This window comes from Acomys russatus, chromosome 1 (genome assembly GCF_903995435.1).
Source record: "Acomys russatus chromosome 1, mAcoRus1.1, whole genome shotgun sequence".
Classification (NCBI taxonomy): Eukaryota; Metazoa; Chordata; class Mammalia; order Rodentia; family Muridae; genus Acomys; species Acomys russatus.
Window position 1 is genome coordinate 48,809,226 of NC_067137.1, and position 24,187 is coordinate 48,833,412.

Consider the following 24,187-nt stretch of genomic DNA (forward strand, 5'->3'; position numbering starts at 1 on the left):
AGAACATCAACCCACGCACAAAAACTTCAACCCAATATTCACCCTGCCCACAAGCTGTGCAGAGATAGAGCAGATAGAGATTGAGGGAATGTCCAACCAACATCTGGTCCAACCCAAGACCCACAACATGGGAGAGAACCAACGCTTGACACTATTAACGATACTTTGCTATGCTTACAGACAGAAGCCTAGCAGAGATGTCCTTCCTCTAATGGGCCCCACCCAACAGAACCTTGAAACAAATGCTGAGACTCATAGCCAAACATTGGGAGATACATACTGGAAAGTGAGGAAAAGGAGAAAAGGACCTGGAGGTGACAGGAGCTTTACAAGAAGCTCAACAGGGCCCAGAGAGTCTTGCTGAGACTGAAGCACCCACCAAGGACTTTACATGGACTAGACCTAGGTCCCCTACACAGATGTAGTTGATGGGCAGCTCAGACTTCATGTGGGTCCACTGGTAAGGGAAGCGGGGGTTGTCTCAGACATGGACTGTCTTGCCAGCTTTTTGATCACTTCTTATTGGCTTTGCCAGGCCACAGGAGAAGAGGACAGGCTCAGTCCTGATGTGACTTGATGACCTGGGGTGGATGGAAAGGGGGGCTCCCCTTTTCTGAAGAATATTGGAGGGGGAAGGAGAGATGGAAGAACGGTGGGACCCAGAGGTGAGGAGGGATGGGGCTATGACCAAGATGTAACGTGAATAAATAAAATGTAAAGACATTCATTGATTAAAAAAAAACAAATACAGACATGACTTTGAAATGCAGAATGTAACTAATAAATTGTACCAGTTACTATGAAATATCCGCAGACATTAGCATTATTTGGAATGTATGCTAATTCAAAGATTGGCCTCTGTCAACCTCTGATTCAGTGGCTCTAAGACAGCACACTCTACAGTTTGCACTAATAATGCCCAGGCAACACTGCAAACCACGCACTTCTCTCTGAAGACCAGTATCTGGACTTAGGAAATGATTTAGAAATCTTCTGAGTTCCATGTTTTCTAAATTCTTACAGGTTTAGTACATACATTTACTAATATGAATATTAGAAGATAACTCCAACTATTTTGCCAAGACAAAAACGGTAGCACACCATTAAAACTGACACACAGGCTGAGTGTACAAACACACTGTGTCATTTCTAAAAAGAGAAAACATAAAGCCCCTTAGGCATATTTAATCACAACAAGGATGTTCTCCATTAAAGCAAAATGTCAACATTCCATAGGAAATGTGTGCAATTTCCATGATAACAATTTTAATTACAGAATTCACTCACAGAGCTATTAACTTCATTATTAGGTCACTTCAGATCTCAGAGCAGGCACTGTTCACACTGAGAAGGTGAAGACAGCGTGGCTCAGGAAGGCTAAAGGGCCTCTCAAAGATACTAAGCAGCTCACTAGGGACATGAGCCTCACTTGCCTGTTCACCTCCCATAAGGCACAGGACCTCTGCTCTGTGCGGCGTCCACCAGATAGAAAGGCGACATTAAGAACCCAGGAATCAATGGAATGTTCTATCACATGACAATAAAATGCACCTCATGTAGGAACACGTGAAGCAAGAAAAAGAAACTCACAGTGAACAACTGTAGGTTCCTTAGACACGAGTTCCTCACTATGCTACTTTCCCTCCTGTTTGTGAGGGTGATATACAGTCTGTGTCATTATGCAGTGCATGTCTGGAGTCTGCTTTCTGTTTTGGTTTCACAGGAGGTTACAGTTAAAAATATAGCTTGAATCTCAGAAGAGACTTTGGACTTTTAAACAGTTTTGAGATTGTGGGAAAACTACAGGGACTTTTGAAGTTGGGCTGAATGCATTTTGCACTCACGCTACGGCCACAGGCCTCCGGGGCCATGGAGTGGAATGGTGTGGTCGGAATAGACATGGCCCGTAGATTTGAGTGCTTGGTCCCTAGTTAGTGGAACTGTCTGAGAAGGACTAGGGGGTGGGGCTTTGTTGGGGGAGATGTGTCAGTGAAGGTGGGCCTGGAGGTTTGAAAAGCTCACAGCAGGTCCAGTCTTGCTCACAGTCTGACTGCAACTTGTGGATCAGATGTGAGCTCTCTGCTACCACTACAGAGCCATGCCTGCCTGCCTTCTGCTATGTCCTCCACCATGATCATGGCCTCACCCTCTGAAACTGTTAGCAACCTCCCATTTTAATGCTTTCTTTTAAAGTTTCCTTGGTCGTGGTGTTTCATCACATACACAGTAACCCTAACTAAGACAATGTCTAAATGCACAACAGTTTGAACCAACTATTTACATCCTGAAATTTTCAATAGGTGGTAAAAAAAAACTTTATTCAAAATATAAATGTCAAAATTATGCTTCTTAAGAATAAATTGTTAGCTGGGTGTGATGGCACATGCCTTTAATCCTAGCACTCAGGAGGCAGAGGCAGAGGTAGATAAATCTCTGATTTCAAGTCCAGCCTGGTATATAGGATGAATTCTAGGACAGCCAGGGCTATACAAATAAACCATGTCTCAAAAAAAAAAAACTAACAAACAAACAAACAAACAAATAAAAAAATGGTTACCCCATGTGAGTTTAGTCATCAAGAATCCCAGTACCCCTGTGGACTACTGTGCACGAGACATGATAGAGAAGAAAAATGCCTTTCTGTTAACACCAGCCAATTCCAAGACCTGGACACAGCCACCAAAATCCTAGTGTCCAAAAATAAACTCCTACTGGTTAGAGTCATTGAACTTCTTGAATACTTTCTGCATCAGACATAATAGATAATAGTTTCAAACAGACTGCTTCAAGCTTCACGCTACCTACAACATGACTAAGCAGTATTAAACACTTAAAAGCTAAAAATAAATGTTTTAATTACCTGCAAAAGGGTAAATACTACTGTTGTACCTAACATTCAAGTGCTGCTTTCCAGACAGCAGTAACAGTTCAGTCATCGCTTCAAAGTTTAAGAGGATCAATCCATGCCATATTATTTGAACTTGCAATAAATAGATGTATTTTCTTGGAAAAATATCTATTGTTATAGTAAAACTTGAGTTTCCTTTCTAGCAAGATTGTATGATTACTCGTTTATATTGTCCTTTCCGCAGGAATTTACACACCCCCTGTTTGCATCCTGTTATTCATTTGGAGCTTCCCTTTGCTTCACTATACTGTTTCCTCAATAGAGGGACAGTAAGACCAACTGTGGACAGGCCCCTCAGGACGGCTGGGAGCTCCACGTCATGTGGTTTGCACTGCACAGCATTGTTCTGTTCATAAAGGTACTGTGCTCAAAGTTTTCCTTTTAGGTACTTTGACATACTGCAGGGTCCACTGATGGAGCAGGGGAGACATGTGGTCATTTATCCCCCTCACTCACCATCCAACTCTATGTTCCTATATTGAACAGCTGGAGGTATGCTCAAAGTGTATCCATACCATTAAAACACACACACACACACACACACACACACACACACACACACACACACACACACACACAAAATCTTCCTAAAATTTTGTATATTTGGATTTTTTTCCCTTTCCAGAGCAAAGCAAACAATTTTTCAAAACCAGCTCTGGGCACAGTGGAGACTAAACTAAAACACTGTTACAACGTTTATAATACATTTGCTCAAATACCTGGTTTTACAGAAAGTGACTGAATCAGCATAGAAGAGGCATGTTCTCGAAAGCATATTTGAACAAAATTTCCAGCTATGTCTTATGCATACAGAAGTGTGCATAAGTGCATAAGTGTAACATCAGAAAAGGGATCTAAAATTATGCACAATAAAATCAATGAGGAATAATACAAATAGGCAATAAACCTGAATAAAATTTTGACTAATTAATGAAGGGCCAAGAAAATACTTTTAGCATGCTTGGTACACAAAGCACTGCAAATAAGGTTGACTGTAGGGGTAACCAGACACATGTCTGATCATGCATGTGTGTAAATATACATAAATACATCTGTTTTAAACACAGCAATTATGTAGTGCTTAGATGGCAAAGCAGTTATTCTAAGTAGCTTCAGTGTCATGCCCCTACTCGTATACAGGGAACAATGTATATATTATCTCACATGTTATATGTTCTATTTTTCACACACACACACACACACACACACACACACACACACACACTTTTCATTATCAAGCCACAAGAAATTGAAAGGTGCAATGATTCAAGTCAATAAACCTCTCCCAGAGTCCAGACTGAGGCCCCCTACCCTGACATGAAATCCTCTAAGAGCAGAGATACATGCTTCAGGGAAGAGCGAAGCGGATCTGGTACAGCAAGGAGCACAGCCTGTGAGCAAACAGTGAGGTTCAGGTCACGAAGCTGGCACAAGCTCAAGGTTGCAGTCCACAGTAATGGCTCACAGGTACCCGTGACCATCAGTGACTGGTCCTGCAGGCCCAGGATCTCTAACAAGCCCCCGTTAGTGCTGAAGCTGCTCTCCAGACAATAGGGTGGTGGTGGTGGTACATGCCTTCAATCCCAGTACTTCGCAAGTCCTCAGGACTTTGCAGAGAAGGGAGGGACAACGATAGACTTAGAAACAATAAAAAGAATCAAGAACCCTGGGTTCAGTGTGAGCCTGTTGACCTGTATGGCCATCAATAACATCATCTGAGTTTGCAGAAGGAGAAACATCTGCATCTCACCACAATGCTAGCAACACATGAGCACACAGCAGCGTGCGCAGCTTGGGTATCACCCGTTGAGATCTTGCTCTCAATCCACCCACTGCAGTTTGTGAGAGAACATGATGCTTTTAAAGGCATTATTCCTTAACAAGTCTATTTTTGATCTATAAACATAGCTTGGAAGATGGCTTAGCAAGGAAGATATCTTGCTATTTAAGCATGATGTCTTGAGTTCAAGTCCCCAGAAAGCATGTAAAAGATAATTAAAAACAGAAACTATAGGAACCAATATATTACTATCTCCTGTGTGTGTATGTCTAGCCAGAGAGGAGGGAGTATGTGTGTATGTATCAGAGAAAGTATGTGTGTGTCATAGAGAGAATGTGTGTGTGTGTGTGTGTGTGTCAGAGTGTATGTGTTGTCAGACTATGTGTGTGTCAGAGAGTGTGTCAAAAAGTAAGTATGTGTGTCAGTGTGTGTTTGTGTGTTTATGTGTCAGGAAGAGTGTGTGTGAAAGAAAGGGAGAAGTGTATGTGTGTTCAATGAGAGAGAGTTGTGTAGTTGAGTGTATGTGTATCAGAGAGTGTGTGTGAGAGTACGGTGCAACTGTGTCTGTGTGCACACATGCAGAGACATACGAAGACTTCATGTGCCCTTTCCTGTCACACCTGCCTTATTCCCAAGGACTCCCATTGATCCTGCAGATAAGCTGACAGGCAGCAGGCCCAGGGTCCTTCAATCTGTGTTCCCCACAGTGCTAGGGTTACAGGCATGTGAGGGAATGCCAAGCTTCTGAGTGGATACTGGAGATGTGAAATCAGATCTTCATGTTTGCACACCAAGTCCTCTCTTGTCCACTGAGCCAGCTCCAGCCCCAATCGCAGTCCTACAGTATTTTATTATTTCTTTCTAAGAATGCAACTTGAATATAACAACTTCTAAATACATGACTTTCAAAGGCTGATACCATATGTCATTCAAATGGCTACATCTGTCTGATTAATGAGACAGGAGAGTTAATAATGGTTACAAATTTAGCTTTGTCACACTTTCACTCCTGGAGAGTTTTTATAGTCATCAACATTAAAAGGAACCACATTTCGCATGAGTATTTTCTGAGTTACTGCTGTCATACCATCGAAGAAGCTCTTGGCTCTCAGGTAGCTGACGCTGAGCCTCAGAACTGAAAGTTTGTCCAACTTATTAATAACATCTTGTGGGAAAGGCAGCAGGCTGGCCAGCCGGTCCAACTCTGTGTTCAGCCGGTCTCTGTGTCGCTTAGAAGGATTTGACTTGATTCCTTCAGCGGGGACTGGCTTTACTCTGAAAAACAAAGCATCACAAACGCCTTTAGAAAACGCAGAGGAAAAGTGTCTCCTGAAGAAGTTCTCCCTCTACTGTTCTAGCTGCACCGGACTCTTCTCTTCTCACTAGCATGACTATGAGGTTACATAATAACAAACACTAAATTCAAAGAAATCCACAGCATCTGTGCAAAAATACACTTAGGCTACGGAGTTGTACAATTAAAATAAAAGTATTTCCACGTTGAAGAAAAAAACTTTAAGTAAAAATTTAATTTTAAAGCAAATTTTACCCAGAAAAAGTACTATTAAACATGCATTTGGCTTTCGAATGCCTAATGTTTAGTGATTATCCAAGTTAATCATTTACATATTGGTAAACATTGATTCCCAAATTCCTACTTCCTTAGTTCTCCTTAAAAATTTTAGTTGGTCCTCTCTCACAGACTAAGGTTAACTATGCTCTTATCACACTTACTCTTATGGCCGCCCTCAACACACAGCACAGATAGTCTCCTTTTGCTTGGATTTAAGGCCTACTCCATGAAGTGGAGCCCAAACCTGACACTGTCAGGACCTGTGGCCACACAGCTCACCAGTCCTGGGGAAACCTAGTACTATTGTTCCCTGAAATGGACATAGCAATAAAATGACTCCTAATGACTGATTGCTACACCCAGAGATAAGAGCATTGCTCAACTCTCAGCAGAGAACCTTCTTTATGCTGTAGACAGCCATTAACAGACACTCGCAACTGGCGAACACGTAGAAAATAAACGACATTTAAAAAAAAAAAAGAGGGAGCGAATAAAAAGTATGCTCAACCCTAAATGGGTGTTTATATCGCATCCTTCCTCTTAAGGCTCAGGGATCTACTTGGATGAAGAGGCAGAAGTATCCTAAGAGCCAAAAGTAGTGGATGACTTAGGACATAACAGGGCGGAGGACACGGCAACCCATAGTGTGACAACATGCACAAGACCTGCACAGGTCAAGCCAGACAAAACCCTGCAGGTCAGAGAAGAGGCCAGCATGAAGTCCCACCTCTACTGGGAAGCTATTGTTACTTGATTTCTGCAGGGAAAAAGTCAAGTTTTCTACAATGGAGTAACACACATCCAGGAGTAATAGGCCAAAAGAGCTAGCTGAAGTCAGGGGAACCCTGATGTGGGGAAAGAATTGTGGAAATCAGAGGGGTCCAGGACACCAAGAGAGCACTGCCCACAGAATCAATTGATGGACTCACACAAACTGGAGCCACAATCGCTGAACTAGTATGGTCTGAGCTAGGACTTCCGCCTACTTATGGTTGTATAGCTTGGTGTTCCCGTGGGACCCCTAACAGTTGGAGTGAGGGGATCTCTCACTCTTTTGCCTGCACATGTGACCCTTTCTTCCTACTGGGTCACCTTGTTTAGCCTTCACATGAGGGTTTGTGCCTAGTCTTCCTGCAATTTGTTACGCTTTGCTGAGTTGATGTCCCTGAGAGGCCTGTTTGGTTTGGGGGTTTGTTTGGTTTTGTTTTATTTTTTCCTGCTGGGAAGGGAAATGGAAGAGTGGGTCCAGGTGAGAGGGAGGTTATGTGTGTGGGTCTGGACGGAGTTGAGGTAGAGGAAGCCATGGTTGGGATGTAATAAATGTAAAGAACAAAAATTAAAATAAAAAGAGAGAGATGGGGGGATGACGAGAGGTGTTGGGTGGGTAGAAGGTGGGGAGGGTCTGGGAGGAGGTGGGGGGAGATGAATATGATCAAAAATTAATTACATCAAACTCTCAGAGATAAAAACAACATTTTTTAAAAACTGGAAAGAAAGTGGCGAAGATACCTGACTCTGGCCTCCACATGCATAAGCACACGTGTACATGTACATACAATCGCGCGCGTGCGTGCACACACATACACACACACACACACACACACACACACACACACACACACACACGGATAATTCCAAGATGAAGAGAGTACACCCAACCCTTAACCTGGCTTTCTGCATTGGTCTCTGAATGAGAATTTCCCATGTGAATCATCATAAACTGTGTGCTTAATTTAAAATAAGGGTGATATACAGGATAAAAATGAATTTCATTGCCAGGCTAAGTTAGGCTTCATGTTTTATTTCCCTGTATGAGACAAAGGCATCTACAGAACCTTCTGGGATGTGTATCTGGAGGCCACACGGAGTTGGAAGTCTCCTGCCACTGCTCTCTAGCTGGTTGGTTCTTTACTTTCTTGTTGGCTTCAGTTAAGGGGAGATTTATGTGTAAACAGCAGATGCTCATACAAGAAACACATACAAACAAACAGGAAAATGAAGTATGTCCTAGAAATTATGATCCCGCAGGTGACCCTGGGAAGATAAGGATGAATGCTCTCTCTTCCTACTTAAGCATATGCACATAACAAACCCAATAAACCACTGTCACCAGGACAAGACCTGGGAAACGCTAAGTGGTTAACTGAGGGAAACTCGAATACTTGCTATGCAAGAAGCTCTGGTCCCTGCAAAGACAAATCTAACGGTTCTGTTTTTCTTCCCGGAAGCAAACATATTCTATAGTAAGGCAAACAAGCATAATTCCCTGCTCGGTGATGTAGGTGGTTTAGCAGTGACGCTCAAGAATTCGTAGAGATGCAAGCCTCTAAACCGGGGTTAACGATAAAGCAAGACATGCTGGACTCATAACATCCGAATCCAACGACTTTCCGCAACTGCCATTCTCGTTCAGAAGCCTAGGCAAAGGGGAGAACAAAGGCAGGAACCCCATCTCTCACAAACCTAATACTGTACCCACATGGAAAAGAACACGATGAAGGAAATTGGAAGAACTAGCACGCAGTGACACAATATTACTTATCTCAGCAACAAAGAATTTTTACACAGTTAAAAACCAACAAAACACTGAAAGCATATTTAATCCAAAACTCTGAGGCTCGGGAAGGCAAAGAAAACTAAGGAGAGATGGGATGCTGAAGTCCTTACAGAAGGCATCAAAGACAGCGCCCAGCATACCGAATGCAAAATGGTGCTACAGGTATGTCACTGGTTTTTTAAATGTGTATGCATTTTAGAGGAATTTAGTTCAAAGTAAGAGAAAGAAGAAACCAAGAAGTTGAAAAATATTAGACAAAGTAAGTAACATGCTTCCCATTTTGACAGGAAGCATAAAATCTGAAACCCACATCTTACTATTTCACACAAACACAGTCCCAACATACAAGCTCAACCACCTCCATCATGTGCCTGTAAAACTGGTAATATTTTCAAGTAAAACACATGGCTACAGACATGTTTCATTGTCAACTAATGTGACTGTAATTCACAAAATTAGAATCTGACATTATACACACACACACACACACACACACACACACACACACACATATATACCATTGTGCCCAAAAATTACACCTAAACAGGTTTGTCCTATAGATATAATACATTTATATAAAAGTTTACAAATCTCTAGGTTATTCTCTGAAACACCTGTAAAATATAAAGGAAAATACTGAAGCTATGCAATAAAACATCATACAGTTATTAAAAATGCTTTATAGGGAGAACTGTGCAATAGTGTGGGAAAAGGAAGAAAAAAGACTCTAAGAAGAAAAGACAATACCTACAAAAGTAAGAGATGAACAAGTACAGATGAGTGCTGAAATGGCAACTGACTGTTCTCAGCCTCGAGGCTATTAAAGCAGATGCAATGCACAGCTGGCAATGGCCAGGACAGGGGCAGTCATGTACACTGATTAGCCTGTCCACCTAGACAGTCCTGCGTTGTTGCTAAGAATACTACGTTTTGAAGCCAACAACTAGGAATTCAGTACCAAAAGTCTGCTTTTTCATTTACCGCCTAAACCAACTGTGAATGCGAACCTTAGGTCCCAGTGACAGAAGACAAGAGACAATAACATGATTCCTATAGCACTAGCATGAAAATGAAATTAAACTGCGCATGGAGAACTCTGTGTTCAATGTTCCTGTCAGAGAATATTGGGAGAGAAATAACAGCAATTTTTGTAATGTCACACTGCTAAGCAATACACCTAAGTGTTAAAGAGTGTAGAAGTAGAAGACTGCCGTTGAAGATTTGCATAGTGCTCATGTCTAAGTACCGGCGTTAAGTAAACACGGGCTGGAGCCTGTATTATTCCCTGGCTAGGGAACACATAACTAGCAGACTTAAAGAAAGGGCCTCTTCTTGGCTCTCCGGCAGCCTTCCGATTTACCCGCCCTTTTGTATCTCTAGTGTTGTTGGAAGGACAGTGGCAGAGGAGAGTGTCCTGCAAGTCTTAAAAAAAAAAAAAAAAATTTGACCCGGAAAGGGAGAGAGAAAGACAATGAGGTGGGGTGGGTAGGAAAGTGGGGAGGACCTGGGATGAAGTGTAGGATGGGAAGGAATATGATCAAAATATATTGTGTGAAAAAAAGCTAATACCGACAACCAACCAACCACAAAATACGTGAACTGACTGACTAAGAGCAGGGAGAAACTAGGCCCCATCTTTCAGTCTGGATCTGTTGTTGCTTCTTCTGCTCAGCTTGACATGAGCCCTTGTGTTTAGACTCACTCATAGGTTAATGTGGGGCACATCCACCACCTCAACACAGACAGCCTCTCAAGGATGCTGAGAGAAAATGATGAAGAAAAACAGTCAGTGTCTGCAGGGTTCCTTAATTCTAGGCACTCTACAGAAAAGGGCACTATACCATAGCTCTCTGAAAAGTTTAGCAATCTATACTGTAACAAAACTTGTAGTAAGTTTCATTAGATAGATGAGGCTCACAGTGTTTTAATTAGCATTGCCAGCACACTAATAAGGCACAAGCTGTTACTGGTGTTTACCTTGACAGCAGTCAGGTGACCCTTGGAAGGCTACTACCTTGACACCTCGTCATGGATGGCTCGATTAACCGCACTACCGCCCCATCTTCACCTGTAGATTTTATTTATCGAGCACCTACCTATTCTTTGCAATAAGTCTTTACTAACTTTCTAGATGCGCGATAAACTAAAGTAACAGTAAGACGTTTCTGTCCTAATAAAAGATTTTAAAAATATATTTGCAGTTACAATTACCAGAGTAGATGATTCCCACAGTAGGTTTTTCGGCCATCTTCACTAGACGGAATGGACTAACTAAACAAATAAACAAAAAAATTTCCTCTCCAGAGAGAATAATCTAGAACACGATTTCAATGAAAACATTTGCTCATTTTCTAGACTGACATTAAGTGTGGGACAACTAGCTAAGAAACATCACAGAAGCTTCTGCTCCCAGGTCAGTCTTTGAAATTTTGTCCATGAAGATGAGGATGTGGGCTGGATGCAAGGCTGCTTCTGGTCCTTTAATTTCCTAACTTTCACTGCACCGAAGATGAAGGAAAGAATTATTCATGGTGCACTTTATACAAAACTCAGAACCAGGATGAAATCGACACATTTCAAACTTACTTCCTACTACAGACAACTGTCATGGTGAGACTGGCCACTAGAGGGGGCTTATTTTGCCTCTAGATCCTCCTTTGAAGACAGAAAGAGCTTCAGGTTAAAATCATGTCACCTACTTTACTCCAAATTTTCATGGAACTGCATATTTAAGTGTGCATTTTTAACACTGTAGAATTACAGGGCGCATGCTCTATAAGGAAAATAAAATGGCTGTCCCTGAAAGGGTCCAGGTAAGTAAAATGAAAAAGAATGCTCAACACATAGGTGTTTTTCCTGAAATTGGGGTATTCGGGGCCTCATTACACACAAGCTAGTAGTTCAACTTAAAGCCTCATATTAAAGCTTAATAACCTAATTGTTAAGTGTTGCCTTTGATTAAGTGCACTATAAAGCTAACTATTTTCCATTCAGGGGGAAAAACTTAAGCACTTTCACTAGATGATCTAAGTGCCAGTGGGTAAAACAAGCTGGTGACCTTTAAGGCATTTGAAAGGTTACAGCCGATTCACTGTGCTCAGTAAAGATCTGATAAACAGCAGTCAAGAACGATAATATATATACATACATACATATATATAATTGAGTGGGGACAACAGTACTGTCATAAGAAATTATCAAATACAAGTATATTACAGTGTGAGGGAGTAACAAAAATACTGAGACAACATAATTAAAATGTGTATTTTAATCTAAAGGGAAGTGTTGCAATGTTAAGAAGAAAGCTCTCTATATTAACTAGAAACAAAAACATTAAAGGTTATAGCGAATAAAAACTCAGGTGGTGAACATGGTTTAGAAAGCAGTTTATGTCCTTAACTGACACAATGAAAATCAGTCACTTAAAAACACACTGGAGTTTCAGATTTTTATGCCCTTGTACATAAAATCTGAGATTTTCATCCCATGCGAAGTTAGTATTACTGGTAATGAAGGCAGGAAAAAAGCACTTGAAAACATCTGAAACTTTAACCATCAGGAACAAGGTCAAATTGAGCGAACACGTTTTAATATGAGAAACCATTCTACAAAATAGCAAGGTAGTGGAAGCTAGGGTCCAAAGAACTGCAAGGTAGGAAACTGTTGATTCGGCGATATTTGCGTTTGCTACACGAATGGTACTGTAAAACTTGCAAATAAAAATGTTAATTTATAAGTCAAGATTTGAGGAACAATCTTTTAAAGATTTGCAATTCTTAAAGGAAATTAAAATCCACGAATAGCCCAACTTCTAAGCAAGTAACCAGTTGTAAACAGTGTATGAATCTTAAGACGTTATTTTTCTGGTTCACTTAGTGATAGCTAAGTCAGGTTTCAGGCAAAATGCACAATACTGACATTATGAAAGTGTTCCTAAAATAATTAATTTTAAAAATGGGAAATGGTAAGTTGTAGAATCGCCAAGATAATTATGAATGAATACATCAATACAGCCAAATCGCAAATGGAAACCTGTGTCAAGCATGTATCTCTTTTCTGAGAAAAAAACTATTTAGAAATGTTTCCCATCTCACACAAATAGTCCATCAAAACAAAGACAAAGACTGCAATCACTTTGTTAGAGTTGGAGAAGCATTTTAAGCGAGGGGAAATGATAGGCTGTGAGAATAACTTATAAATCAGTCCAGTTCTGTTTCTTTTCTTTTTTCTTTTTTTAATCTTATAGACCCTAAAAGCACTCCAAAGAAGGAGGTAGAAAGCTCCACCAAAGGTTGGCTAAGAATGCCACCAAGCTGCCAGGGCACCTGTCCATTGCACACTCCAACCGGCTAGCAGCTCTGCGCCTTCACTGAGCCCTGCAAAATTGTTGCCTAGTTAGTAAAGAGATAGCAAATCAGAAAGCTAGCTGCTAAGAACAAAAAGTAATTCCTTCAAAGCCACAGGACCCCTCCTTCAAGACAGCACGTGTTTAGATCTTCATAACGCCTCACCTCAGAGAACTGTCTACCAAGAATCCTCCGTGTCTTCTAAAGCTCACTGAGGTGGAGATCCACAGCGGAGGATTTCAAGGCAAGCTTAGCTAACTAAGCTAGAGCGCACTAGGTAGGTCAGAGCTGTCAACGAAACAGGGCCAGAGAAGGTCGCCTAGCTGCAAGGGTGCAGGAGCCCAGGAGCAGGGGTGGGTTTTAAAAGCATTGACTGGACCCGGCTCCCGGATGGCGGTCCGCGTGGGGACCTCCCGCACCCGCTGAGCGTGCCCGCCCGCCGTCACTCACGTTTTTTGCACCGGCTTGCGCCGCTTGCGACTGGCATAGGTGATGTTGGCGCTGCTGCTCATGGTGCCCGCGCCCTGCCCGCTCCACCTGCGTCCCGGAGGCGGCGCCCAGCTCGCGCTGCGCCCAGGTGTGCCACCGCCGCCGCCGCCGAGGGCGGGAGCTTCCGCGACGCGCAGGTGCGGGCGACAGAGGAGATGCGGGGCTACCGGGGCTGGCCGCGGAGGAGGAGCCCGCACGCCTGCCGCGCCCCGTCCCGAGGGCCAGGAGGCGCCGCGGTGCTCTGGGGCTTCCCGGCTCCAGCTATGTGCCGCCGCGTCGCTCAAAGCCGGGCCCCTCTACCACCCCGAGTCCGTCCACCAGTCCTTCCGAGCCGTCGCTCCAGGCTGAGCCTCTCCGGGACACGCGTGGGGCTCCGAGCGTCGAGGGGTTCGCACACACGCGCTGCCGCCCTTCGCGCACCGGCTCCTCCGCAGCTGCGACCCCGCGCAGCTCCGCCCCTCAGCCCCGCCCCACCTGCTCAGCCCCGCCCCTCGCGGCTCCCAGGAGGGCCCCACCCTCTTCCCAGCACGTGATGACGCAGGACGTAGTGACTCCCTGCCTGAGCTGTCTTCCCGAACTTCTGGGGCTAGGATGGTATTCACCCAGGTACCTGTTTTCCAGACTAGAAGAGGGTGTGAGGCCCAATTATGCTCAGGCAAATTACTTGTAGCCAGACATCAAGATTTACCAGGCAAAGGGCTTAGCTCTTCCTAGGGTTGAGTCATTTAATTTTGGACAAAGAATTACAGTGATCTGATAAATACTGCGACTGGAGAGCTTTCTAACAAAGTTGAGGCTTGAAGGCTAGGAGTTTTATAGTCCTTTTCATGCCCACATTACTGTATCTCTGCAGTAGACAATAGACTGGTTTTTTTCCCCCTCCTTCACACTTCAGGAAGATGGGAAGGAAAGAAGCCGAGTGTTGAGGGTATGAGATATTGGAGATTACTCAGTGTGTTATGATCAGAGAATGGGACTTTTGCTGGTAGCAATAGAGCTGGGAAGAAAAACATAAAGCCTTGACGAAGAAGTTGAGTTTCATTCTGTAGGCAGTGGAAAGCTTTTAAAGGCTTAATTTGAAAGATGTTATTTTTGTTGTCTTGGGAAGCCACTGTAGGAAAAGGTAAAAGTTCTATTACAGGAAGAAAAAAATGGATGAAGAGAGAGTCTTTAGAAAATTGATGAAGTGGACCAGGTGTAAGTCTAATGACACAGCACTGGCGTTGAGGGAGAAGAGAGAGCAGAGATGATAAAGGAGGGAATAATCACCAGAGAATAAAGCTGTTAACCACCAGAGAATAAAGGCAGAGAAGTGCATCTTGGGAGTCAGGGAGGTGATGGTGGTCATATTGGAGATGGGGGTGAAGTTTGATGTGCCTAATATACTTTGGGGGAGATCCTACAAGAGGGGACACATGACAACAAGGGAAAAGGATGTACCCAGAAAACTAAGGACAACAAATGGAGGCGAGGCTGTGGAGAAAGAGGAACCCTTAATCACTGCGGGTGGTTGTATAAACAGGTCCAGCCACTATGGAACTCTGTATGGAGTTTCCCAAGAAACTAAAAACAGAAACAACCTGGCCAGCTATACGACTTCCTGCACATTCCTGAAGGCCTCCCAGTCATAACAGCTAAGAAGCAGGCGCAGGCTAGATGCACATCAACATGTGGATGGATAAATAAGATGGGGTGCACGTGTGTACACAATGGAAGTTTATTGGACAATAAGGAAAACTGAAATCACAACGCTTGCAGGGAAATGAGTGCAACAGGAGACTGCTATGTAAAGAGTGACAGGTACAGAAGGAAAAATACTTTGTGTTTTCTCTCATGTATGTCCTAGATTGTGATTTTTATATAAGAAACTAAAAAGGAGATCATGAGCGTGGAAAGGGATCTCTTGGGTGGTGGTGCTGAGAAGAGCAAATAAAAGGATAAGAGAATACATAGGACATGAAAGCAGATGAGGCGCTCCCGTGGGAGCAAGAGGAGCAGCAGGAGTCGGGTAAGGAATTTTGAGGAATCAACAGAATCAGAATTTGAAAATGCATGCATTCCATTAAGCCCATTGCATGGCATGCTAATATTAGGAACAAATTTAAGAGTTAAAAATAATAGGGTTTTTTTTTTTTCAACTATATTTTTCACTGAGTAATACCGAAATACACTACCAGGAAGAAATCACAAACTTGGCTTCATTCTTCTCAGGCTTGAAATATATTTCAGACATCTAAGGAAAGATGTCGAGTGGGTCAACTCAAAAAGTACAAGCTGGAGCCATGATTTAGGAGTAATTTGCTCTGCGTAAGGGTTTGAAGTTTACTGTACGTATTGTCCTTGGCTGGTGCCATAGTTTGAGCAGGACCCCTGGGCCCAGATCTGTTAGTCATAATGTTCTTCTTATAGGTTTCTAGGACCCTCTGGATCCTTCTATTTCCCCATTCTCCCATGCTTCTCTCACCTAGAGTCCCAATAGGATGTCCTCCCCTCTGACCCACTTTCCTAAGTGACATTCTCCACAGTTGAGTGGAGAGTGAGGTCTGACTTTCACACGAACTCTGGTGCCCCATATTTGACCACGTCTCCTGGATGGGGAAGCCTGGTGGCACTCAGAGGAAGGATAGCAGGCTACCAAGAAGAGACTTGCTACCCTATGAGCATATAAAGGGGGAGGAAGTCCCCCTCAGTCACAGTCATAGGGGAGGGAAGTAAGGGGAAAATGGGAGGGAGGGAGGAATGGGAGGATACAAGGGATGGGATAACAATTGGGATGTAATATGAATAAATTAATTAAAATATTTTCTTAAAAAAGAAGTAATTTGCTAGTGGACAAAGCCGAGAGCACGGCGATGCCATGTGGGTACTGCAAAAGGACTGCCAGGTGAACACACTCAAGAGCCCCACATTGGAGCACTGGGTCCACTGCTGGAGCTGAAGGTGAAATAGGCCTCCAATCTCAACTAATTGGAAGGCTGGCACAAGAGAACAGAGTCAGTGGCCAGTCTGAAGTATATTTCAAGGCCTCATTATTAATTATTAATTAACGATATCATAAGGCTGGTTCTTTGGGGGGCAGTGGGTGCTACTTCTTCAGAAAAAGGGAGGGGAAGGTGACTCTGTAAGAAACACATAGGGCAACAAGGAACAAGAGATATTGAGGGAAAACAGTCAAAATGCTAGAGCAGAAATGAGATCAGGCTGTAGTTGACGAGGTGACAGCGGGGCTTCCTGCTCACACCTACAATGCTAGCTAGCACTTGGTGTGCTGAGGCAGGAATGTGCCTACAAGTTCAAGACCAACCTAAGCTGCAGAGTATGATTTTTTGTCATAAAAAGTGGAGGAAGGGTCATAAAAAGAAATGCAGAATCTATTTCTTTTGCCTGATGGATACACTAAAAAAGGTCGGGGCAGGGGGCGCTGACATAGTGAGTCTAACTCTTCACATAGTTACGTCAGACACTTCAGGCCCAAGGAGATAAATGTCGACTCCAGGGCTTGTCAATCCCTATTGTAGTTCAAGGTAGAGTTTATCTCTCCCTAATCTGCTTTAACTCATCCCTTAGCATAGTCAGTTTATCCATTATGTGTTAGAAATGTGACACCAAAGACTGTTGTGTAACATAGCAAACACATCTCGGCTATTTTTGAGTGCTTGGTTTCTTCTTCACTGGCTTGGGTAGTCTACCGCAGTGTCATAGTCAGAAGGTACAAATACGTAGTTAACAGAGGTTGAAGAATTCTGTACATGTGGGTTAGACTGACTAGGACAGTTGCTGTTATCATTGGTAGTAGAGCTACAATGTAAGAATGATTTGTGATCAGTCAAAACTATTTTTCTTTACATAAGAAGAGTGAAGAAGTTTCACGTTTACTTATTTATGTATGTGGGAGAGGACATTGTATGTGTATGGGCCCATGTGTGCCATGGCACACACGTGTAGGTCAGAGGATAACATGTGAGAGTCAGTTGCTTTCCTTTCACCATGTAGGTTCTGTGGATTGAACTCAGGCAATCAGGTTTGGCCTTGATTACCTTTATCTACCAGCAATTCTGCTGGCCCAGCATGCTGTGAGTCTAAATACTAAAGTTTTATTTTCTGAGCCTCTTATTTTCATATATATGAAATTCCATCATAGGGAAATTGATGAAGAAGCTTTATGTTTCACATGCTAAGATTCATATCCGTTTCAGTATACATTTTATTAAAATATATGTATAAAGATAAATTTCTATAAAGATCTTCAACTGTAGAGATAAATAATATTTCTGGTTGAAATAACAATATGTACTTCCTGCAATTTAAGCCAAAGTGTAGAAGAAACTGAAAAGAAAATAAACATTATTCTTTAAAAGGAAATCAAATTACTTTTTGAAATGTTAAAGGAAGATAAGTCATCGTGGAATTGGATGTAAAGAACTGTATTTTAAGTTTGCTAAACTGGAAAGACCAACACATTCTTATGCATAGTAAATATATTCACACAGCAACATATTCTTTAAAAATACTTGCATTTAATCAGTCTTGGAGACAATGATCCTTGATCTGTTTTACATATTATGCTAACCTGAAAGATCCAAAGAGCTTTATAGTTTGTTGTGTAATTTAAGACTAGGGTAAACACAAATCCCTCATATATGTGTAACTACATATATCCTAAAGCCCTGACGGTATTACATATAAATACTTTCTCATTAGTCTTAACTATTCCTGATTTCTCCTTTATGTTTTTTGCTTGCTAACAAGACTTTATAATACATATATGGCCAGGGCTTATACTTATATAAAAAAATGATAGGTTTTTATAACCATCTTGAGAAGAGTACCATGTAAAGAAGGTGCTATAAGGCATCCAAAAAAAAAAAAAAAAAAAATCTGTCGTTGCCTGGTTGGTAAGACAAATGATAGAGGAGATCAAACTACATATTTAGTCAAATGGCTGCACTGAGGCAGCATGTTCTCCACTTCCTGCAACCCCCCACCCTGTTGCTGCAAATTAGCCTGCAAGAATTTCCCCTGTAAAACTCTAAATTTGAGCTGAGTGACTTCCCTGCTCAAATTCGCAGATGCCTAGAGCTCTAATAGAAATGAGTTAGAGGGTTCAATTCATTCCAACTTCATAGACTAATCTGATATTCTGTCCATCTCTGCTTGGAGTTGAATCCATTTGGTTGTGCTAAAAAGCCACACGGGGCTGTCCCCATCACAGTAGACAGCTTGCTTAGTATGCACAAAGCCCTGGGTTCTATCTTTACTACTACAGAAAATAAATAAATGAGCAAATAAAAAGATTCACATTAAGCACATATGCCATAGGGAAAACCATACAAATCAAATAGTTAAGTGATATTCATAATAAACATATTAAAAAACATTAAATTGATTATTTGGAAACCTAGTAGAACCTGTTTAAACTCTAGAAACAAAGGTTTTTGAATATTTATCTTAAAACTTATATGTAATTTTCCCATAATATTTACTTATATAAGCAGATTTTGCTAGCAGTCATATTTATGACAAATATTCACAGGATTTTTAAAAAACACATCATCACTGGGAGGAAAAGCCAGTATATACCCTTTTATAAAAACCCAACCTGGATCCCACTGGAATGTTTTGATTGCAGAACATGTGACGTGAAACTTGTGGCTCTTTTGGGCTACCCTTGAAGAGCTCAGAGTGAAAGGCTGACTTCTACAAAAATGGCATTAACAGAACCATGTGACAAATGGAAGTCTGTGTCAGACAGCACGTTGCTCCAACTGTCTGGATTCACATATGTCTTTTGTGGTTGTTATAAAAAAAAAAGCTGACATTCTGATAGAATTTCCCCTATTACTTGTAAACATATCCTACACAATAAGTCAGTAAAGGAAATGCCCTTAGATAAAAGAGATGCTGCTTTGAGACAGTTTGTTCACTGTACTACCTGATGACGAGCAGGCTGTGGTTTACAGGCACAAAACTGTCTTTGTCCAAGCCTTCGTTCTAAGCCATTCCAAAGAAGGCAAATGTCATAGACATACTGAAAAGTACGTAATTGCTGCCACCTAATAGCTGTTTCCTTGTCCTTTAAAAGTCTCAAAAAGAGGAAAGAAAAACCTTCTAGTGCTGAAAGTGAAAAATGAGACACTTATAAATTAATACTCTGTCATTATAGAAAGTGTCAATTCTCTAAGTTGCAATTTGTTTAGATTTTTTTGGGAAAACTCCAATTTAGTGGATGACCTTATCTACTTAGGAGAAAAGTGGCTTTACGCTTACCATCTCATCCCTAGCAACACCTACATTTTTAAAAATTGAGTGTTTCTTTCTCTCTGTTTCTATAGTACAAAGCTAATAGATATGCTTCTGCTAACAACTTTAAGCCAGTAATACCCCTTGTTTATAGAGAGGAAACTGATCCATTATAACTAGCTTCAGTTGCTGAATCTTTACATAAACTTCATCGTCTCTTAAATTTTAACCTAATATGTCACTAAGTCTAAACATCATTTCTCCAATTATGTATGAACATGGCCTTCATGAAATATTAATAAAGAAAAGAGCCTTAGAGATAACAAACTATCCGGTTAAAAAACACAATTTGATTATAAATGTAAACAGAAGCATACTATAAATTTACATTTTCTTTTAAGGTGTAGATTAGGAAATTTCGTACTTATATCATTGAACACACAAACAAACATGTATCTCTATCTATCTATCTATCTATCTATCTATCTATCTATCTGTCTATAGAAAGATACATCTTAAATAGCTTTGTATAAATATATATGGATATATATCCATATACATATATATCAAAGTTATTTTAAGACATATTTGAAAAGAAAATAACAATGTGATTGAAAATGATTGCGATATTACAGGTCCATTCAAATTTTCCATTTTATGCAGGTACATTTTTTTTTTTTACAAATTATATAATACTTAACATTAAGTTATAAATCTATGAGAATTTGATTTTGCAACTTTACACATTATTTTCTACTATACATAATTAAAACTTGAGAGAATTCAATACCTCAAGTCTTCATTTTTTAAGCATTATTTTTCTGTATGTGATCAGCAGACAGCACAAACTAAAATAAAGAAAAAGCTACAAATATTGGCATTTTGTAGCTTTTACCAGCAGAAAAAAGCCACTAATGCAGACTGTGATAATGTTCTTTCCCCTTTTTAATAAGGAGGCTTGTGTAGTGCTGACATTAAAAGGATTAAACAGCAAGCCTGCTGAGAAAAATACTCAGAGGTATTAAACCCTAGCAGTGTTGGTTTAACTGTAAGTACTGTAGAATGAGATTAAGTCCAAGTTTGGAAGGAGAACTAGGTTTGACAGGCGACTAAAAGGTAACAATATTCACAGATGCCTGAATTAATGCATCAGTGAAAAATATAATTAGCACAAGATTTGAAAATATGTCTCCTTTGGCAAATGTCTCCAGAACAGGCAGCACTGCGGACTGATGGGGCGGAAAGAGCACGGGGCAAAGAGCCAAAATTTTGGAGCTCAATCTTGTTTCTGTAGCATTTGCCAGCTCTGTGACCTCAGATAAGAAATTTCCCAGATTTCTGAATCTCTGAGTGATGGATATGGCCAAGTGTAACCATTCTTGCTTCTTTATAAAATGCATTCTGCACCACAGAGACAGAAGGTCTGAAAGTGGAGTTCTCCAGAATTTCATGCCATTGAAGTTTCAGAAAGCAGACTAGGTCCAGTTGGAGGTATTTGGAAAGATTTAGAGGCGAGTGCCATCATGCCGCCACTTGCCTTGCTTTCGGTTAGGTGATCTGGTACAGGAAAGGCTGTCTATGATAGATTCTCCTTCTGGGTTATAGATTCGCCGATCTAAGAAGCTGTTGAATGACAGCTATGGTGGTCCCTGGTCCTAATTGCACTCTGATTTTATAGTGACTTCTAAATTTGTCACCCTTTCCATTGAGACAGAAACAGTAGTCCCTCTACTAATCCATTGTAGAATGTTCTGGAAACACTTCGCAATGCTTACCCTAGAGTTGCTATCTTTAGCCTTTCTAATTATTTTGTAAGCTTTTAATTCCTTGTAGATAATCTCTGTCTACTTAAAATGCTCGGAGATTATCCTTTCTCCCATTGAACTCCAATTGATATATAGATAAATTTTATTCTTTTACAAGGTCTTTGAGAAGACCAAAGAGGTATACACTCTTGGAAAAATTGGCACACCAGTCAACCAGAAGCTGTCAAATAACCTCATCATATTCTTTTATTATTAATTTTAACAAGATAATATAGGTATATGCATATTTCATGAAATATTATTTCACTTAGGGAAATAATTCAAAATAAATTATTTGATAAGACTTACAGATTCTTATACTCTAGCTCAGAGGCAACTATAAAAAGGCATATGTCTATCACCAGTAGCAGCACTGGGATGACTCTGGAATTAGAATAAGTTTGCAATAAATAATGTATTAAATGCAAATTGTGAATTCTGAATTCATGGAACGAAAGTAGCATGAGAAGTTGTATGCTTTTTAAAAAAGATGTATTTTAGGAAAGACATTTTCTACACTCAAACCGGCAGGTGACACACACAGCCTGAAAGTAATGTAGCTGCCGACTGATACATCTATTTAAGACTAGGGAGTGCGAGTCCAGACAGCTGGGGAGTGCCCTGCTGGAACAGCTGCCAAACATAGTAGCTGCGTTTTCCATGCCAACATTATAGAAATTGGCAATAATGATGTCCACAGTAGGAAGGAAACTGTCATAGAACAAAGCTGGATATATAAAGAATGTGTAGTCATGCTAGAGTAGACGCCTATCAACTGAAAGTTCCTCTCAGGAAAATATAAATATACACACATAAGTGTGTGTGTTTCTAATTCCACTTCAGTCTGAATTTGTAATAGGTATTTGTGAGCAGAAGATACAATATTTAAAAAATTATTTGTCTTAATGAATATTCAATTTTGTCAACTTTTGTTGTCAAAGGCCTAATATTTGATAAATAGCCTATTGAGGCTCAAGGTTTATAGGATAATTAAGACATGCAAATGATATGTAGGTCTCTATGGGAATCTGCATGAGGATACGAATGAGTGCACCCTTGACTCATCAGGACTTCCTCCTTGGCCTGCTGTGGCTCTCTGCAAGTCCTGAATCCAGTGAAAACCCTTGGTCTGGGACAAACCAAGATAGTGAGGTGTGTGTGTTTGTGTGTGTGTGTGTGTGTGTGTGTGTGTGTACACATGCATGTGTGCACATGCGCAATGGCATATACATAGAGGTTACACACAAGCATGTGTACAAAGACCAGGTGAAGACGTTGGGTGCTCTGCTTGCTCACTCTTCACCTTAATCCACTTTTGACAGGGTCCTGTTGGCCAGAAAGCTCCTGCAACCCTCTTGTCTCTATTCCCTAGAGGTAACTATGTGGCGTATTAAGCTTCTTACAGGAACTGTAGGGATTACATTTAGGCTCTATGCCTGTACAACACGCACTCTTACCCCACGTGCCGTCTCCCCAGCCCACATTTTTCCTTACTAATACTTAGAGTCCGTGCTACCAACTCACCCCTGACACCATCATATTCTCATCATGTGGTACATTGTGTCTCCTCACTTTATATACTTTCACTAGCCCCAATTCAGTCACAAAGAAATGGGGAGTATTAGTAAGTGGCCCCAGATCTCAAGCTAAGACAGAGTCCGGAGTGCTTTGCAGTAATGTCTAGAATTAATCAAATAAACCAGGACTCTTTATTAATGTGCCTGCTTTCCTTCATTGACAGAAGAGAGAAACACTGCCGCACAGTCCAGCATTGTTGGGCTGAAGCGCACTAGAGTACTTCCAGTGGTTAGAGCATCTGGCAGTGGGACTTGCATCCTAAGGAATGTGACGGCATTTTGCACTGCTATCACATGTGTAAGGCAGGCCATCGTGAAATCATCAGTAGTGTTCTGTGACTACTTTAATAAAGCAAGGGAAGGAAATCTTACTAGAAGCATCTATTCTAAAATTTGAGATTAATTTTTATTCTCTGCTTATTTTAGGATCTGGGGCTCTAGAGGGAAGCATGCCATTTCCATGTTACTGGGACTCTTTCCAGTCTCAGAGCTGCCTTTTGTTATGGTAAAATATCGTTAGCTTTCTCTCTTTAAGTTCATTTACACCCATCTGAGATGCTCTGTGATGCTATGTGGATTCTGTGCTTCTTGTGTGGTGATCTGTTTACTGTTTATCTGTCTGACTCCCGTGGGGCTGAGTCAGAAGGTTTGAGTCAGAAGTGAAACACATACTTGCTGCGAGTTAGGCAAAGAGAATTTTAAGAAGTGAAACTCAACACAATAAAACTATTCATAACATAAAATCAGTTATGCTATTATTGTAAGTGGCACTTGCCGGGTATTTACTGCATGTCAAATATAAAATGCTTTGTGAAAACTCAACTGTTCTAACACATCCTCCTCCTCGAAGTGGCTGCTGTTGCTGTGACAGTTGTGCCTAAGTGACAACCTGCCTGTGATCTCCCGGCCAGC

At 41.2% G+C, this 24,187-nt stretch overlaps 1 protein-coding gene across 2 annotated transcripts in view; it reads right to left on the reverse strand.

Moving 5' to 3' along the window:
• Positions 1–13,781, reverse strand: part of Ahr (aryl hydrocarbon receptor) — a 33,954-nt gene extending 20,173 nt beyond the window's left edge. For both annotated transcript variants that reach the window (XM_051144974.1, XM_051144966.1), the window contains exons 1-2: positions 13,615–13,781; positions 5,776–5,963 (exon numbers count right to left, since the gene is read on the reverse strand). In XM_051144974.1, coding sequence (XP_051000931.1) covers positions 5,776–5,963; positions 13,615–13,676 — 250 coding nt within the window. In that variant the 5' untranslated portion in view covers positions 13,677–13,781. The remainder of the gene's footprint in view (positions 1–5,775; positions 5,964–13,614) is intronic.
• Positions 13,782–24,187: the final 10,406 nt, after the last annotated feature.